The sequence below is a fragment of the Triticum dicoccoides genome, chromosome 4A (assembly GCF_002162155.2).
Source record: "Triticum dicoccoides isolate Atlit2015 ecotype Zavitan chromosome 4A, WEW_v2.0, whole genome shotgun sequence".
NCBI classification, from domain to species: Eukaryota; Viridiplantae; Streptophyta; class Magnoliopsida; order Poales; family Poaceae; genus Triticum; species Triticum dicoccoides.
In genome coordinates this window covers 248,652,150-248,671,640 of record NC_041386.1, presented here as the reverse complement: position 1 = coordinate 248,671,640, position 19,491 = coordinate 248,652,150, and the positions used below count along the sequence as shown (strand labels likewise).

The 19,491-nt window shown below is 45.9% G+C and overlaps 1 protein-coding gene across 7 annotated transcripts; it reads left to right on the top strand.

The window, feature by feature from the left end:
• The first annotated feature begins 4,128 nt into the window (after positions 1 to 4,128).
• LOC119285731 (protein LAZ1 homolog 1-like) lies at positions 4,129 to 10,349 on the top strand. Of its 7 annotated transcripts, none has more exons than XM_037565063.1 (9): positions 4,133 to 4,290; positions 6,260 to 6,661; positions 6,831 to 6,887; positions 7,414 to 7,522; positions 7,997 to 8,181; positions 8,272 to 8,360; positions 8,528 to 8,783; positions 9,385 to 9,627; positions 9,713 to 10,349. In XM_037565063.1, the coding sequence occupies exons 2-9, from the start codon at positions 6,446 to 6,448 to the stop codon at positions 9,989 to 9,991; spliced, it is 1,434 nt and encodes a 477-aa protein (XP_037420960.1). In that variant the 5' UTR covers positions 4,133 to 4,290; positions 6,260 to 6,445; the 3' UTR covers positions 9,992 to 10,349. The 7 variants fall into 7 exon arrangements, with proteins under 7 accessions (XP_037420961.1, XP_037420960.1, XP_037420957.1 ...); XM_037565060.1 differs by having other exon boundaries at positions 4,134 to 4,290; positions 6,254 to 6,661; XM_037565062.1 differs by having other exon boundaries at positions 4,134 to 4,295.
• Positions 10,350 to 19,491: the final 9,142 nt, after the last annotated feature.

Genomic DNA, 19,491 nt, shown 5'->3' with positions numbered 1-19,491 from the left:
GACTTCAACATGATCTTAAGCGCCGAGGACAAGAACAACAATTGGCTGAACCGTCACATCATGCATCGTTTCCGGCGCTTTGTGGCGGACATGGAGCTCCATGATATGTACCTTCACGGCCAATGGTATACATGGTCGAATGAGCAGGATTCCCCGACGCTTGTGCATAATGATAGAGTGCTTTGCACCCCCTCCTGGGAGACGGTGCACCCCACTTGCATGCTTCGTTGCTTAGCCTCCACCACTTCCGATCACTGTCCCCTAGTGGTCGACTGCACCCCGCGCTCACGGGCCCCCAGGCGTTTCCACTTCGAGTGATTCTGGCCCAAACTTGAGGGCTTCCAGGCCGTGGTGACTGGGGCATGGGCCTCGGTGCCCCCGGACCCGTTCCGGCGCATCTACGCTCGTCTCAAAGCTACTGCCAAGCACCTTCAGAGCTGGAGCGCTAAGAAGCTTGGCCATATTACGATCTAGCTGATGATTGCTCACGAGCTCATCGCGCGCCTGGATGCCGCGCAGGACATTCGCCCCCTCTCCCCGGCGGAATCTTGGCTTCGCCAGGAGCTTAAACGAGCCTACCTTGGTCTAGCTTCCTTGGAGCGTTCTATCCAGCGCCAACATACTAGATTCGCCTGGCTCCGGGATGGGGAAACTAACTCTGCCTTCCACAAGATCCATGCCGCGCATAGGCAGCAAAAGAAGTTCATCACCGAGCTGCGTGTTGGTGATGAGGTCATCCGCAGCGAGGAGGGCCTTGCTCGCGCGGCCTTTGAGCACTTCTCGGGCATCTTCGGTGCTACCGATGAGCGTCCTTTCACCCTGAACCTTGGCATCATGGATAGGCGGAACTTCAACCTCTCCGAGCTTGAGAGACCTTTTTCCGAGGACGAGCTTTGGAATGCTGTCAAGCAGCTCCCCACGGGCAAATCGCCGGGCCCGGATGGATTCTCCTCAGAGTTCCTTTGCTCATGTTGGCCAATCATCAAAGACGACTTCTGCGAGGCCTTTGATAAGCTTTTCACGGGCAATGGGCGTGGCTTCCAGAAGCTCAACGAGGCCCTAGTTGTTCTCCTGCCGAAGAAAGCTGACGCTTCCACGCTCTTCGACTACAGGCCGATCAACCTTATTCACCTCGTGGCCAAGCTTTTCACTAAGGTGCTTTCGCTTCGCCTCGCTCTGAGGCTCGGTGAGCTTGTCTCCACGAACCAGAGCGCGCTCGTGGCTGGACGCTCGGTTCACGACAACTTCCTGCCGGTGCAACAGACAGCTCGGTACCTTCATCAGATTCGCGCCCCACGAGCTATGCTCAAGTTGGACATTGCTAGAGCTTTCGACTCCGTCTCTTGGGCTTTCCTGCTTGAGACCATGCAGCACCTCGGATTTGGGCCGTGTTGGTGTGAGTGGATCTCCATCCTTCTCTCTTCGGCCAAGACTCGAGTTCTCATCAATGGGAAACCAGGCCCACCGGTCCTCCACGAGAAGGGGCTACGCCAGGGCGATCCCGTCTCCCCCATGCTGTTCGTCTTGGTCATCGACACGCTAAACACCTTCATGCAGCACGCGTCAGCATGGGAGTTCTTCGTTGGCTTACCCCCAGGTGGATCGCCTCGAGCATTTCCCTATTCGCGGATGATGTTATCTTATTCTGCCACCCGGACGAGGACGAGCTGACCTCCGTCAAGGCCATCCTGCACGCCTTTGGGAAGGCATCCGGCCTTCACACCAACTACGCCAAATGCTCGGTCACCCCCATTCAGTGCTCTGATGAGGCTACGTCTGTGATGGGCACTACCCTTGCATGCCAAGTATCCTCCTTCCCGGTCAAATACCTCGGACTGCCGCTCTCAATCCGCAAGATCCACTCTTCGGCCCTCATGCCCTTGATCGAAAACCTCGCTAGGAAGCTTTCCTCCTAGCGGGCCTCGCTTCTCTCCCGTGGCGAGAGACTGGCACTTGTTCAGCACGTCCTCACGGCGATGCCCGTTCACATCATGCTTGCCATGGCGCTTTGTCCCACCATCTTGAAGTTGGCGAACCGCATCATTCGGGATTTCTTCTGGCACGACAGGAAGGCCGCTAGGTCGGGCAGCTGCCCCGTCAACTGGCAAAAGGTGTGCCGGCTGTGGCAGCTTGGGGGCCTCAGCATCCGCGATCTGCAGCGCGCTGGCATTGCGCTACGTGCGCGCTGGCTATGGCTACAGGCCACCGACCCGACGAGACCTTGGAGCCACCTTCACCTGCCCGCAGCTTCTGATGTGAGACAGATCTTTCGCGCCTCGACTTCCTGGACACTAGGTGATGCCTTTTTGGATCGACCCCTGGCTCGACGGCTCCTCCATCGCCGAGATTGCCCCCGCCCTGGTCGCCCTTGTTCCTAAGCGACGCCGCTCCCGCCGGCTGGTTTTCGAGGCAATCCCTGACAGGGCCTGGATTGGCGACATCCATGGGGCCCTGGGAGTGGAATCTACCGTCCAATACGTGGATATCTGGCGGCGCCTCTCTGGCATCTCGCTGCAAAACTCACCGGATTCCATCCGTTGGAGATGGACCGAGAGCGGCACCTACACCGCCAAGTCTTGCTACCTCGCGCTCTTCCATGCTTCAATTGCTTCCCCGACTTGGAGCCTCATCTGGAAGCCCTGGGCGCCGGAGGGAATCAAGATCTTCCTCTGGCTTGCCGGCCTCGACCGTTGCTGGACCTCTGCTCAGCTTGCCCGCCATGGTTTACCCCACAATGCGACCTGCGCGCTTTGTGACCAAGACGTGGAGACGACACATCACCTACTCATGGGGTGCGTCGCAGCCCGCACGGTGTGGTATGATATCCTCTCCTGGTGCCGTCTCATTACGCCTCCTCCGGACGGCACCATGGACTTCTATGAATGGTGGGTTTTGGCCCTCCATGACTCCTCGACTGGTGAGCGCAAAGGCCTTGCCTCCCTCGTCGCGCTAACCGCATGGAACATCTGGAGACATCGCAACGTGTGCATCTTCGACGGTGCAACCCCCTCCACCACCCTCCTCACCCATAGCATTAAGGAGGAAGCTCGCACTTGGGCCAACACCGGTGCTCGAGGGCTTAGTTCGATTATTGGTGTAAACTGACCTTGTTGTATGTAGGCTGAGCAACCCCCTTCCCTGCTCACTGCAACCTCATAAGCGCCTTTCAGTGTACGCTTAGTGAGGTTCGCCACTGTTTGTTCTACCCTTCTATCAATGGAATGATACGCTCCGCGCGTATTCGCGAAAAAAAAGAAACATTTGTGGTTCATCATGTAAGAACCATGAACAATCATATTATTATTTAACCTTTTTCCGCTGTTTTAAATGACATTGCTTGTGCCTTGCAACAATGTATGACCCTTAATCAATTATTACCTCTGATAAAGTTTAAGCTCATTTACTATGTTCCTATTTTTCCTTTTTGTACCTTTTCCGTCTCTATCATGTTCATTTGTACAATGCTTAATCGCATCATAAGTCCTATAATATGAAGTTCATTAGAAAACAGAAACATCATAGAATATTTGACTCCATTTTTACTATACGCACAATAAATATTCCATAAGTTCTCTATGGAGAAGTTCACCTCGTTGATTGCCTTTGATGTGTGAATTTTGCTAATTATGAACAAGAAAATTCCTATGTACTATTATTTGTGTGTGCATGCTTACTAGTATGTGTTTGGATTAAAGATGGCCTTAAATGCATTGCGACAGTCAGACTCGACTGTCAAATTCGTGCACCCTAGATTTGGGCCACACTTCCCTTGTTTTTGTGGGTGGGTAGGGTAAACATCTCGGAAGCTGGATCTCTTGATATCTTGTTCATCTTGTTCATTGAAAAAGAGGAGAAATTTGTGAGTGACGATCCGATCCGAGTCCAGGTCTCCCGCGGCTGGCTGATGGGCCCACGACCTGGCCGCCTTTTCACGCCACCACCGCTTGCGCGCATCCGCAGAATAAGCACACCCACGAGTCAACTACCCACCACCACCTGCTCGGAGGGGCCCCAAGCGTCATCTGTTGTTCCCACTGGCATGCGGGCCCATATCCCCACACGCACTCAGATACAAACAGCGGCGGAGGCGTGCAAGTGCAAAAACCCCGTCGCTCTCGACTCCCCTAGTAGGCCAACCCAGAGATTTTCCATATCCCCACACGTCTCGTCTCTCTCGTCTCGTTGGAAGCGAAGCGGAAGCGGGAGCCGAGGCCGAGGCGAGGCCCCTTCTCCACGCCCGAGGCCGAGGGGCCTAAGCTGCCTGGGCGCGATCTGCTCCCCCCCACACTCGTAAGGTCTGAGTCCCTCATCTCAGTGCGATTCCCCCTCCAGTTTGACCAGTCGGAGGTGGCTGATTTCATACCATAGATGCGCTAGTTGTTCTGCTGCAAGAAATCGGTGTTGTTTGTATGGACTCTGGAGTAGGATGATCTTGGCGGCGGGGAAGGGGGCACCAGGTTGCGCTAATCCATACTTCTCGTCAATGCTGGGTGGTCTGCGCGGTTGTGGTGGGGGTTAAATCGCGAGGTGCGTCGGTCTAGTTCTGGGTGGTTCCGGTTGCTTCACTTTTATTTTACTCGGTTCTGCTGTTATTAATTTTTGTTTTATTACGAACTGCTTCGACCCGGTGAGATGACTGAACTACGAGTAGTAATTAATTATCTAGTCGGCGGGGATGTTTGACCCCGTTCTATTGCTGCTGTTATATTATTATTATTACTGACGAGTTACCCGCTAGATTGCTACTCTGCACACTTAGGCAGTGCAGAGTCTGGAAACTGGGTATCCCATTGATCTGCGGCTGCGTGTGTTGTTTCCTAATTCATGATGTCGATAAATTGGTTGGTGGTTCAGCTTTTGACTGGTTGTTGGGAAGGGTAGGCGTACCTTATGCGAGTTTTTCATGCTATACATGCATCACATCGTGTCATGTAATTGGCAGTGTGTTCTCTAGTTTTTCTGTCACTCAATATACCCAAGGGCCAAGGAGAGCAGCCAGCATTGTCTTTCTCTTATGACCCTGCCCATTGGCCCAGGTTCGAGTCTCCCGTTCTATCCTAGTTTTGACTTGTGGACTATCTTAGTTTTGACTTGTGGACGGAATAACTCTTTATCTCCCCACACGTTAAAAGATCAAGCAGTCAAGCAAATACAGTTGCACTCCAGTCATTGTAGCAGGAAACACCTATCTCTCCTGTTCTACCCTTGCTATGCCCTCTAACATTTTGTCGTGATGTATCCCCAGAACTGTGTTCCCACTCCATGTACAAGAGTAAAAGGACTTAGCCCCTCAGTAAAAGCTACCATAACCTTGTCTGACCATGGCTGAACTGAAAGAGAGTTCTATTGATTCCTGGGTTGATTGCTTATGTCTGTTGGAATAGATCTTACATTAATTTCAGGGTTTAACTATGGTCTTCACAATTGGGGCAAATAGCCTAAAATTTTATTTTAAGCAAGTTATTTGGAATTCTGTGTCACATTGCTACTTTTCTCTGAGGAAAATTACATTCATATTTTGTTTTACTACGATGGAAATGATTTATTATTGACGATTTGGCTTCTTACCACCTTGTAGCTAAAACAGATTGGTTCCAATAATGATGATTGTTGTCAATTATTTATATGAAGTTCTGTATGAATATGTAGAAGATTTAGCAAGAGGGATGGCTTGTCGTTCACAGAGTAATTGAACGGTTGTATCTGTGTAAGGTTGAGTAGTTTTCCTTGGATTATTTGTTACCTCTACTGAATCAAAGGGAATGAAGGGCGGGCCTGGTGCAGTGGTAGAATCTGTCCACTTGTGGCCTGGAGGTCCTAGGTTCGAACCAACCTCCTAGCAGAATGTTATGCAAGGGTAAGGCTGTCTAGAAATTCCCTTCCCCAGGCCCCACCTTGTGTGGGAGCTTTCAGCACTGGGTATGCCCTACTGAATCAAAGGGAACATGACACTAAAAGGAAGAAATTTATTAATTCATTATTGCCATTTTTTCCACAATGGAGATGGGCATCTAAGACGTGCGACCTTCCATGGCGTAACTATTAGAAAAAGATCGGTTTCTTGTGATTTCCTGGGTGTTGTTCATGCCGTTGGTTTTTTCATGTCGTTGGTGCTATAAGTACAATTGCTGATACTTATAAGCTAAAAGTGCTCTTATCTTGCATGCCTTCCTTTGCCGTAAGTTCTCTCACTATATCTTAAGAGCAAATATTTGTGTGTTTATCTTATAATCGTTGTCAATCTGTATGGAAGGACCAGTATGCTCCGCAGCAAAGTTTTGCAGAAGACTAAAGAGAGCTTGAGCATATCGAAGAAGCACAAAAGAAGATTTACCCCTCAGTTTTTGAATCCTGAATTCTCTAGCTTGTAGAAGAAGAAAGCCGGAATTATAGATAAAGGACAGACCACAAGCAAGTTTCCCACCAAAATACAGTCTTTGGCAGTATGACTCCGAAAAATGTGATCCGTTTCATTTTGGTGCTGATCCATGTGAGCAGCTGTTTGGGTAGATCAGGGAAAATGTTTTCTCCTAGCTTTATCTCAGTGGCGAAGTCATTGTCTAGCTGGCCAATTTTCAGCGCAGGGATATCTGTAACTGTTGCACTTGTTCTGTCCTTGTTTCTAACTTTCGAGCATCTCTGCGCGTACCATCAACCTGAGGTAGCTTTCTATCAGAATTTCAGTTTTTGGTTTATTAGAAGAATATATTCTGATATGAAAGATTTCGTACCTCCCTGAGCTGCAATTGTTCGAAGTTTTCAACTATCTACCCTGTTCTTTTTGACTGCTGCACTTTCAATTTCAGTTGTCTACCTTTTGTCCATTGCAGGAGCAGAAGTTCTTGATTGGTCTCATTATGATGGTTCCAGTATATGCTGTTCAATCAGTAAGTAGACCTGTCTGTTCTTGTTTTCTGTTCCAGTTTTTTGTACAATGAGCTGCTATTGCACTTATTAGTTCAGTGTCGATGTCACATTGCTGATACTTGGAGTGAGCATATGAACAATCAATATTTTGGAAACTGACAGCATCAATGTTTGTGCTCACCATATCATGTTTGTGACCGTTTTCTAACGATTACTTTGCTAGTATAATTCTGTGATCATAATTCATGTGTATAATTTATAAACACATACCTGGTAGCATTGTTACATACTTCCACTATTTTTAAGTATGCCCTGTGAGTGTTTGTACTCTAGTAAGTCTAGATTATTCTTTTTATATTTAATATAACACCCTGTAATTCCATTTTAAAATGTGCTTATTGAGGATAAGTTATATTACTCTCTAGTGCTTTTGTTCCTTTCTTGTACGTACCTCCTTTTGGCTTTCACCAACTTATTTTTCTGTGTATATGGTGACTATGATTTTATTTCCTTCAATGCCAACAGATCTTTCTTATTTTTTTGTAGTTCTTCTCATTACTGAATTCAAAGGTTGCTTTCATCTGTGAGATGATGCGGGATTGTTATGAGGCATTCGCAATGTATTGCTTTGAGAGATATCTGATAGCATGCTTAGGTTGGTACTTTCTCCATTTGGATCCTTCCTATAAGAAATTGTCTTCTTTACCAATAGTTGGAAGTCAAATTGTACACGGTTGTGACTTTTAACCTGTTTTTTCAACTAACCTTTTAGTTATTGGATTGATTACTTAATTAATCTTATTTCGGATAATACATGGGTTTCTCTTTTTTTCTGGTAATGCAGAAATATCAATCCTCGAAAGAGGAATTTAATTATAAGAAAAGTTACAATTTGAGTTGGCATTGCCTTTCTGACTTTGGAGTTACATTTTCAGTTTTTAATCATAAGAATGTCGATGCTGATGAAGCACCTTATTCTGTTTGCTGCTTTAGTTTGGTCAGTCCATAAGACCTGTTATATTGGAGTGAGGGTCAATATGCCAAATACCTAGTTTTTTAGCCTACAGCTCTCAGGTTTCCTTATTTATTTTCTATACTGTTCATTTGATTTTATCTTTTATCATTTTAGGTGGGGAGGAAAGTACCATCAGATACATGGAGGATCAGTTTCAACCCAGTGATAGTTCTCCTTTGCTAGACGTTGATTATGATTATGGTATTGTGAAACATCCATTCCCATTGAACTGGTTTATGAGAAACTGGTACCTCGGTCCTGACTTTTATTATGCCGTGAAGATTGGCATTGTGCAATACGTATGTATTTTATGGTGACAAGCTTTTTACCTTAGTGCCTCTTTGCTTCATGTATGTAATTGCTCTGATGTAGTTTATGATTTTCTGTAGATGATACTCAAGCCTATTTGTGCTATCTTGGCAATTTTGCTAGAACTTCTGGGTATCTATGGAGAAGGAAAATTTGCATGGAGATATGGGTAGGAGTCGTTTCCTTTGCCTGTAGTTTTTCCTGAGCAATCTCTTGAATATTGGTCGCAAACTTAAAGATGCTCATTGTTTTATGCATAATTAATCCGATTCTGCATTGGGGAATGAGCAAATATTTCAAGTTTGGCGTTCTCAGTGTCAGTCAATCCCTTTGCAGGTACCCATATTTGGCTGTTGTCCTAAATTTCAGCCAGACATGGGCATTGTACTGTCTTGTACAGTTCTACACTGCTACCAAGGAGAAGCTGGAACCTATTAAGCCCCTGTCCAAGTTTCTAACTTTCAAATCTATTATATTTTTGACATGGTGGCAAGGTATTGCTGTTGCATTTCTGTTTTCAACTGGGCTTTTTAATGGACATCTGGCACAAAGTTTGCAAACACGTATCCAGGATTATATAATATGTCTGGAGGTATGTTTTATCCATTATGTTTCTTTTTACAGTTTCTAGTCTTGGGTTGATTCACTTGCTTTTACTTGTTTTCTCAGCAAGTCACCTCTATGCTTTATCTACCCTCATAGGAGCATGCAGAATACATGCAAAACATTTGTCCAACTGTTACATGCCTATGCTTCATTTTTTTCATTCACGTTGTAGTTTACTTTGGAAACAAGTTAGCTCTGATAGTTTGCACTATAGAAGTACAGGTCTGTTCATGCATATTAACCTCATAACCTCTTAACCTTCTGTAGTATGCATATTAGTGAATGATTTTACTGTAGATTGTTTCTGAGTTACATTTTTTATGTTACATGTTCACAAATGTGGAGGTTATTGTTATGGGAAGTTCCCATACCCCTTTTCCAATATTGGTTGGTTCATGTGTTGCTTTGAATTGTCTTGTACTATCACAAGTGTATATACAATGCGCTTGTTGTACCAGTGATTTTATTTGCTTGCACATTTTTGGATTTACTGCAGACAACGATGCTACTCTGCTCTCTAATTGTTTAAGAAGAAGAGTCTCTGTTTAAGTTTATTCCCACAACGTTTTATGTCCCTTGCATGACAGATGGGGGTGGCGGCAGTGGTTCATATGAAAGTATTTCCAGCTAAGCCCTACAGGCGTGGCGAGAGAAGTGTTTATAATGCTGCTGTCATGTCTGATTATGCATCCCTGGGGGCTCCAGATCCTGAAGAAGAACAAGAGATTGATAATTTAACAATCATGGAAACCTCTCGCCCTGATTCCAGAGACAGGCGGTTGAGTTTTCCTCAGAGTGTTCGTGATGTTGTGTTAGGAAGTGGTGAAATTGTAAGTTTCTAATAGTGGTCAGTTTTCTGTACCTCCTTTATCATTCTCACACATTCGTCTGACTTGTGTTATGGTATCTTCTCAGATGGTCGATGATGTCAGATACACAGTCTCCCACGTCGTTGAGCCCATGGAAAGGAGTTTCACGAAGATAAATAAGACACTCCACCAAATATCTGAGAATGTGAAGCAGATTGAGAAGCAGAAGAGGAAGGCAAAGGACGACAGCCATCTTATTCCACTGGAATCATGGTCAGAGGAATTTTCAGAAGCTCAAGATCAGGTTCAAGGTGGTAGTTTTAGTGACAGTGGATTAGCTAGGAAAAGGTACAACAAATTTCGCAGACTCCGCAGGTGGTTCTAGCAGTCTGGTGGTGGGTTTTAACCACGGCGGCTAACCTTTACCCAGAAGTAGAAGTTTATACATCATTTAGGACACACTGAGGCAAAAGAAAGGCGATTCCGGTGACTAATAGTTGCAGGATGGCTTCGGAGCTTCCCTAGTTCCTTCTGTTTATGGCTGACCCTGGCTCAGTTTCAGGAGGTGCTGTTACATGGGTTTTTCTATGAGAGTGGCCTTGTTTGGTACAAGCAAAAAAAAAAAAAAAAGGCTCCGATAATTACTGATGTAACCACCCCCAAGCTTCTTTGGATTAACATACACTGAAGGGAGATATTTGTACGACTGGATGAGCATATTTCGATCAAATCCTTAAAGCACCTTTAGGCCCTGTTTGATAGGAAAGTATTTTCTAAGTATTTTGAGGATACTACAGTTTTTTAGATTACCACAGTTTTATTTACAATGAGCTGTTTGGTTGCCCCTAAAAATTGTGATTTTAATACTACAATATTTGCTAAAACACAGTTTTTTCTCTGTATTATAAAAAGAACCCAAAACCTCTTTTTTTTTAAATGAGCTGACGAAAAGAACGGAGTCGCACCTCGTTATCTTCTTCCCTGCTATTCTCAACTACTTGCCTCCCTCTACAAAAAAATATTCGCGTCCGTGGCATGCTGCCGTCACCGCCCTGTCGTCTTTGTAGATGCGACCGCGCGGCTCTCTTTCTTGTCAGCGCCGTTCGTGTTGGGATGGACAACTCGCCGCTGCTGCATGTAGGCCTCTCTCTGGCTGGCCATTGTCCCATATGCTACAGGTGCAGCTCCGTCGCACCTCCATGGTGACGCGAAAGAAGGCCAAGCAACCCGTCCTCGTGCAGCTCTGCCGCTTGGTTAGCCGTCGGCTACGCCATGCTACCGAGCTTCCTTTTTGGTCATGGTTGTTCAATGGAGTTCACTTAGTGCAAGCTTCTTTTCTTATGCATGCTGATGGTAACACGATGCTCTATCGCCGTGTGCATGGCATGGCCTTTCTTTGGCCTATCACTTTGCTGCATACAAAGCAAGTTAAACAGACGGGTTTGCACTGCTAACGCTGCAACTGATTTTAGGTCGCTGCGTCAAACAGGTCCTCTGTATCGTCAATACTACAAAATACTCTGTTTTGTCAAAACCATGGTATGTTATACCTACATGCTAAATTACTGTAGTTTATTGATACTTTGGTTTTTACAATACTTTACTATCAAACATAGTCTTAGTTTTGAAGTGATTCATGTTGTCATTTGACAGAGCACTCGCTAATTGTAGCAAGGTGTAAACTGTCCTTCTGATCCTGGATCTTAAAATTATTTTTTAACCAAATGCCCTCGCAATTGTGACTTTAAAGTTAAGAGAAACAATTCAGCGGCAGTTTTTATGATAATTCCTAAAAAAGAACTCGTTGACATGGTATTTGGTTTTCTTGAAGGATGCAAAAACATCGGATTTTCTTGAAGGATGCAAAAACACCATACCGACGTGCATATCCAACATATACTAGGTAGAACATACCATCAGGGATATTGATCTCATATTGTTGTCAAGAATGTTAGCATCATGACCTGATCATTCCCATCCAGCCAACACATGTGTGAACTTGAGATCGAAATCAATAGCAGCAAGCATATTGACTTGTGTAGTGCTTTCTACCTATGTATGTTACAGTTTGTGACATCGGCACTCTAGTGGTCACATGAGCATCGTCTATTGTGCTAATATAATCATGTGATGGCACAAAAAAAAGTTATAGCTCACAAGAACACAAGCATGTCCCGGAATGAACTAAGAGTATTGTTCCCTAGATGGATAACATCTAGGGATCGTGTGTATCTTCGAATGAGTTTGACCAGTAAGTTTGTTAGGGCATATTTCTCCCTTGGTGGCATTGGTGATTGATGGCAATGCTTTTGCGAACTAATCGTGTGCATTGAGCATTTAAGATAATCTATCAGATGGCAGAAGACGATTCTTGCCCCTTGGAGCTTTTGCGCAGACAGTGTTTTTTCGTTTGTTTCATTTTCGGTGGACTTGAGTCGTAGGAACACCGTAAATTAAGAGAGGGGTCCGCTTTAAAAAGGTTTCGGTGGAATCATCACGCACACAGTCACTTTGCTCCCTGATGCGGAGCATCCCAAGGTCATCCCTATGGACCTACCTACGTCACCCACGACACCACTTGGACCAATGACAAAAGCGCGAGCAAAGGCTATCAAAGATAAGGTGAACTCGCTCCTTTCTGAACTACCACTTTCTATGCATGAGACATGGCTGCTACCTCAAGCGGAAACACTATGTGTGATCAGGTACTGTGATGGCCTGGCTTATTAGGGATGATAGACTACTCGTATCAATAAGGAATTCCTTCTTTTCCAGGAGCCCATTCGGACAAAACTCCAAAGTTAAGCGTGCTCAGCTTGGAGTAGTGTCGGGATGGGTGACCGACTGGGAAGTTGCTCCCAGGTGCGCATGAGTGAGGACAAAGTGCGCATAAAAGACTAGTATTGATCTGTGGGGCCAGTCTAGATCCCGCCAGGAGTAACGACCACCGGCGGGTGTGTCCGGGGCGTTACAGGTACTTGGAGGAGAGCCATGGAGCAGCTACATCCATCGGAAAAGACGGCAAGGACACCAAGCATCAAGCTCAAGGAAATTTGGCCGAAGAAGACTATAGCGGCCGGACGTCCGACGACTCCCAGTCCACGGACGACTGTCCATCTTCGGACGACCGGCGCCCCTGCAACCGAGCCAAAACTACGGAAGTCCGAGGAAGACCGGACGACCGGCGACCAGAGCCCTACGGACGTCCGACGCCACGACAACCGAGCGTAATCTACAGAAGTCCGAAGATCTACGGACGTCCGGACTGTCCTGAGCCTCCGGATGTCCAATGCCCACTGGACGTCCGGCCCCTGCCTGTGTCCAGTTGCGGGCTGAGGCCCATGTACCCCATCACTTTACCCTCTTTTTGTACTACGACTATAAATAGACCCCCCCTCCTCCTAGCTAGGGCCAGCAAAGGATTGGCTCATTTTGTGTGAGATCTTTGCTCATCCACTTGGTTACCTTCTCCTCGGAGATCGCGCCTCCTCGGAGAAGATCCCCCAAGCGGATTCAAGACCCCTTCACGGGAAGAACCTCAAGACCTCCTCACGAAAAAGATCGTGCAACTTGTATCGTCCCTAGGTGACTATGGATAATGTATCTCTTATGTGTTTGAGGATCTAGCATATGTGTGACTACATCTTGTTGGTTTTAGTGTTTCTCTCGTGTTTCCCCTCGTGATTCCCCTCGTGTTCTTCGCCGGATCCGCTCCTTTCGTGAAAGATCGGCCATGTAGGGTTCGACCGTACATCATCTTGGTATTTAGAACCAGATTGATCACGATTTCGGAGCCTCCCCGTTGTGTTTTCTAGCCTTGTTTTGTTGATTTCGTCCTAAATTCAAAAATTCCCCACAAAAATAGCCCTAATTTTTTTTGGTCATTTATTGGTGTGATGAAATTTTGTTGGATTTGATCTGTGGATTTGCTTTGCCTTGAGTGGATCTACCTTTTCCCCTTCGTCTCCACCTTTTTCATCCACAAGATCGCCCGGATTCGACGGATTTTGACCTCCCCACGACGAACCCTACCTGTTCATCCCGTGTCCGAAATTCGCACAGGCACCGGACGTTCGACGACCGAACGACCGTAAAACCTCGGACGTCCGTAAAACCCTGAAGAAACTGAATCCCCCCCGAAAATTTTAGCCACCACCCCGCTTCCGCATACGCATCACCATACCACCACCACTTTCCGCAACCACCATTGCTTACCTGTTTCGCACTTCGATACGTTTTTGCCATATTGTGCTTTGAGAATTTGAGTCGCGGTTCTGTCCTATTGTGTTTCGGCTATTTAGGTACGGTTCGACATCAACATCACCGCCGCTCATCTTCGCCACGGACGCGTCATTGACAACGACCACTTCACCATTTTGACACCGTCAACCGATTCTTGCTTACAAACAACCAACATCAATCGGTAACCTCATCTTGGTATCGTGATACATCATTCTTGCCATTACATTGGTAGCCATCATAGCCCAATTTTGCGTATCCTACCCATCGAGACTAGCCTTTGAGTATTGCCGGCAACGTGACTTGTGCACATTAGTGATCATACTTCCCATAGAATACATACATATAATTGGTGCATATCTTGGTATCATCTCTTGTGTCACAAGGTTGTCATCACATACACAATTGCTATCTTGATTCGTGAAGCATTGCACGAGAAAAGAGCTCAAAAGAAAAGAGCCAAAGAAGCTTTTAAGCAAAATGAAAAGATAAGCAAAGAGCTTTTAAGCAAGAACCATAGCATCATACAAAATTAAGATTGTCATACTAGATCATCTTGGCTCATATCATCGGAATACCATACATAGAGCATACTTGGGAGAGAAACCATTGCATTTTTGCTTAGTAGGTTGTGCACAAGTCTTCGTATCCACCTATTGTGCAATCGTGCTAGCGTCTCTCTAGTGTTGTGCAACAAGAGCATTTTCGTGGTTTCCACATTTTGGCTCATCCTTGGTTGCACGACCCCATTTATCTCTTTGCGTGTGTGTTTCTGTGTACCATATTTTGCTATTGGTCTACTTGTTGCATTGCAAACTTGCGAATCTTTTCCTACATTATTGAAGCTCATTAACAATTGCATCAAATTTTGTGCCACCATCCTAACCGAGTTCCACCATAAGCTTTTACTTGTGTAGGTGTGAGAAACCGACAAGAATTGGTACCAATTGTGCTATTTCCTTGTTCCACATTGGAGTGATCATTGATCCATCTTCAACTTCGGTCAAGGTACATTTGGTATTGTTCTTCTCCTTCTACCACTCACAAAATTGTTTGGAATGATGGATAGGCCAAGTACTTCTACCAACCCACTCTTCCTCGAGCAAGACGACGACATGTCTTCATATGTCACAAAGAGCCACCTCTTTGGTGCAGAACATGCTTTGCATCAAGAGCAACACGCAATGAGTGAACGCATCGACAACCTTGCCACCGACTTGCGACTCTCTGAGCAACGTACAAGAGACTATTTTGACAACAAGCTCGACAGCCACAAGCAAGAGAATGACGCAAGAATGGATGAGATTCGTGCTTTGTTGCTCAACCGCTATTCTTCCACTTTGTCCTCATCAAGATGGAGCCGCTCAAGTCGACACTCCACCTACACCATATCCGACTCAAGTACGCCGACATCGAACACTCTTCGCCGTGCCGCGCGTGAAGATCGTCACGCAAACCGCAATCCTCTACACGACAACGACTCTCAAGAGCAAGCTCGCGCGCAAGAACATCGACATCATCAAAACCAAGCTACTCTCGAGCAAGCACAAGAACGGCAACGACAACGCTAATGAGAAGAGGAAGAGCGAGTGCGTCTACACTAAGATGCACAAGATGCCGAGGCACAATGCCAAGAACAATAATTGTGAGAAGCTAGAGCACTTGAGGCGCAACGTGCACTCTACGACACGAATCATGGCGTTGCCCAACGCAACCGCCATAGGCGCGAACAAGAAGAAGCGCTTCGCGAAGAAGTTCAAGAGAGGAACTACCAATCACGTGTGCATCGTCATCAAGCTCGTCCACAACCTCGCCAAGAACCTCAAGTTCAACAAGAACAAGTTGAGAGAGACGATCCTCCTCATCAACGACATCATCATCCCCGACCCCAACACAATGAAGAGAAACGCTACGGCAAGCTAAAGTTCACCATGCCCAAGTTCAATGGAAGCAATGATCCCGAAGAGTACCTTTCATGGGCATTGAAGGTCGACAACATCTTCCATTTGTACAACTATGAAGAAGATAAAAAGATCGCGATGGCATCCCTTGAGTTCCAAGACTACGTTCTCATTTGGTGGGAACAAGTCATTGAGCGTCGAGAGACAAGAGGCAAACCACCCATCACTACTTGGGCGCAAATGAAGGATGTCATGAGAGCATGCTTCGTGCCTACATACTACAACCGCGACCTCTTCAAGAAACTTCAACTACTCAAGCAAGGAACCAAGAGCGTTGAAGAATACTACAAGGAAATGGAGATTGCAATGATACGAGCCAATGTCAAGGAAGATGATGAGCAAACTATGGAACGTTTCTTGAATGGACTCAATCATCCTATCAACAAGATCGCCGACTTCCAACCATACTTGAACCTCATTGAGCTAGTGCATCAAGCTACCAAGGTGGAACATCAAGTGCAAGATGACTTCAAGTATGACAAGTTCTCATCCAAGTCCGATGGTTTCTCCAACACCCAAGCTTCAATGACTCGAACACCTTCTACACCAACCAAGCCTTCTACAAGCAACAATTTCAAGTCGAGTTACAAGAAAACTTTGACAACTCCAAGTCATCATCCTACTACAACAAACTTCAAGCCAAGAGCTTCGTCATCATATACCCCAACCGATGAGACCATCAAGACAAGTTCCTTCAAATGCTTCACATGCGGAGGCCGAGGCCACAAGTCCTTTGAGTGTACCAACAAGCGCACCATGATCCTCAACGACGATGGTACATACGACTCCATGAGCGAAGGCGAAATGGAAGCACTTGAGCAAGTGGCAATGCACCGGCAAGTGAACGAAGATGAAGAAGAACAAGTCTTTTGTGATGGAGATTCAAGTCCCGCTCTTGTTGTCTCCAAGGTCTTGACTCTTCACCATCAACAAGAAGAAGACCAAAGATGCCATATCTTTCATACCAAGGCCGACATTAATGGAAGGTCCGTCAAGGTCATCATCGATGGAGGGAGTTGCCATAACTTAGCAAGTGAAGAACTTTGCTCCAAGCTCCAATTGCCCAAGATGAAGCACCCGCATCCTTACAAAGTTCAATGGCTAAGCGACTCCGGCACTATCCAAGTCGAGCATAGAGTGCAAGTCTCCTTCAAAATCGGAGCTTACGAAGACACTTTGAAGTGTGATGTCATTCCAATGACCGTTTGCCACCTTCTTCTCGGACGACCATGGCTATTTGATAGAGGTGTCATCCACAATGGCCAAACAAATCACTACATATTCAAGATGAAAGGAAAGGAGTACGTACTTCACCCTATGTCTCCAAGCCAAGTGATCACCGACAAGCAAGCCACCCATCATGGAGAGAATAGTGAGAGAGCAAACCACCAAAAAGAGAGTGACTGCCACAAGCCCAAATTGAGTGCCTCCATGATGAGCGAAAAGAACTTAGTTCTATTTGCCACCAAAAGTGAGATAAGAGAAGTGTGTGAGAACCCATCAAGTGTCCTACACTATGTACTTTTGTGCAAGGACGAGGCACAAAAAGCTAACACCCTCTCACACTGTAACACCCACGATGCGGCTATATCTCCCACATGTCGGAGCACGACTTAGAGGCATAACCGCATTGTAGGCATGTTGCAAGAGGGGTAATCTTTACACATCCCATGTACTGAATAATAAAGAGGTACAGAGTTGACTTACAATCGCCACTTCACACAATACATAAGAATAGCTTTACAACATCCAGAATACAATCAAGGTCCGACTACGGAACCAAAATAAAGAAATGCCACCCCTATTGCTAGGTCCCCGATCGCCCCGACTAGGCTCCACTACTGATCAACTGGAAACGAAACAAGACTACGAACATGATCTTCATCGAGCTCCTCCTTGAGCTCGGTTGAGTCATCTGCACGGTATCATCAGCACCTGCAACTGTTTTGGAAGTAATCCGTGAGCCACGGGGACTCAGCAATCTCACACCCTCGCGATCAAGACTATTTAAGCTTATGGGTAGGGAAAAGGTATGAGGAGGAGCTGCAGCAAGCACTAGCATATATGGTGGCTAACATATGCAAATGAGAGCGGGAAGAGAAGGCAAAAGCACGGTCGGACAACTATGATCAAGAAGTGATCCTAGAACAACCTACGTCAAGCATAACTCCAACACCTCTGGCGAGTCCTAGTCGTATTGCGCCGCCTCCGCTCCTCCCTGTCGTCGCCTGGCGCCGCCAAGTAACCCTGCCTCCCCTGCAAGCCCCATGGCGCTGCGTCCTCTGCTTCCATCGAGAGAGAGGACGACCACGTTGACCTTTCCCCGATCGAACCCAGCAGGCTGGCCCAGCGCGCCCTACCGACCACTCCCTCTCCTCAGATCTAGGCCAAGCCCGCTGGGTGAGCAGCCCCAGCGCCTGCTCTTGTTGGGCCTTTGCACAGTTTCGGCCCCACTCATGTTTTTTTCCACGGAGTGATTTATCTTTTTATCTAGAAGTTTACAGAATTGCAGAAAACCCCTCCATCTTCATGCTTATAATAACTTAATAACCATGCATCATATGTAAAAACTTCAAATATGAAATATGCTTAGAATTTTGTCTAGTTTAATAATATCCAACTTTCATCTATGTTTAAAATGTTTAAAATGATGTTTGATTAAATTTGCTCCTATGCCATGTTAAAATGCTTTATTTCATAGCTAATTAACCGTAGCTCTAAATTTAATAAACTTTATATGTAAATGGGGTAGAAAAATGCCTAGATTAACATGGTGGCATTACTTTGCATGTTTAAAAACTCTAAAATATGGTTTAGGGCAGAACAGTACGAAAACTTAAAAATTGCACATGAGGAGTTTCCGGACTTGTTGCTTGTTGTTCCGGCCTCATTTAACCTTGCCTAGATAGGTAGTTTTATTTTGCTCCACCTCTTGCCATGTTAATCAACATTTAATATTGTTGAGTACCTAACCGGGAGTGAACTAAATAATCAAATGTGGTGTCCGGCAATATGCAACTCGTTGCATATTGATCTCCACTTAATTTGTAGTGTTGTTTGTTGCACTTTGCCTTGCCATGCCACGCCTCATTAAACCGGACATGCATCATACTTGGTTGTGCATCATGCCATGCTTATGTGATGGTTGTTTACCATGTTGTTTGCTTCTTTCCGGTGTTGCTTCTTCGGGTTAGTTCCGATAACATCGCGTTTGTGAGGATCCGTTCGACTACGTCCGGTTGTCTTCTTTATGGACTCATTCTTCTTCCTTGCGGGATCTCAGGCAAGATGACCATACCCTTGAAATCACTTCTATCTTTGCTTGCTAGTTGCTTGCTCTATTGCTATGCCTATGCTATGATACCTACCACTTGCTTATCAGGCCTCCCATATTGCCATGTTCAGCCTCTAACCCACCTTGTCCTAGCAAACCGTTGTTTGGCTATGTTACCGCTTTGCTCAGCCCCTCTTATAGCGTTGTTAGTTGCAGGTGAAGATGAAGTTTGTTCCTTGTTGGAACATGGATATGTTGTTCTTTGTTGGAACATGATTATTTGTTGGGATATCGCAATATCTCTTATTTAATTAATGCACCTATATACTTGGTAAAGGGTGGAAGGCTCGGCCTTATGCCTGGTGTTTTGTTCCACTCTTGTCGCCCTAGTTTCCGTCATACCGGTGTTAT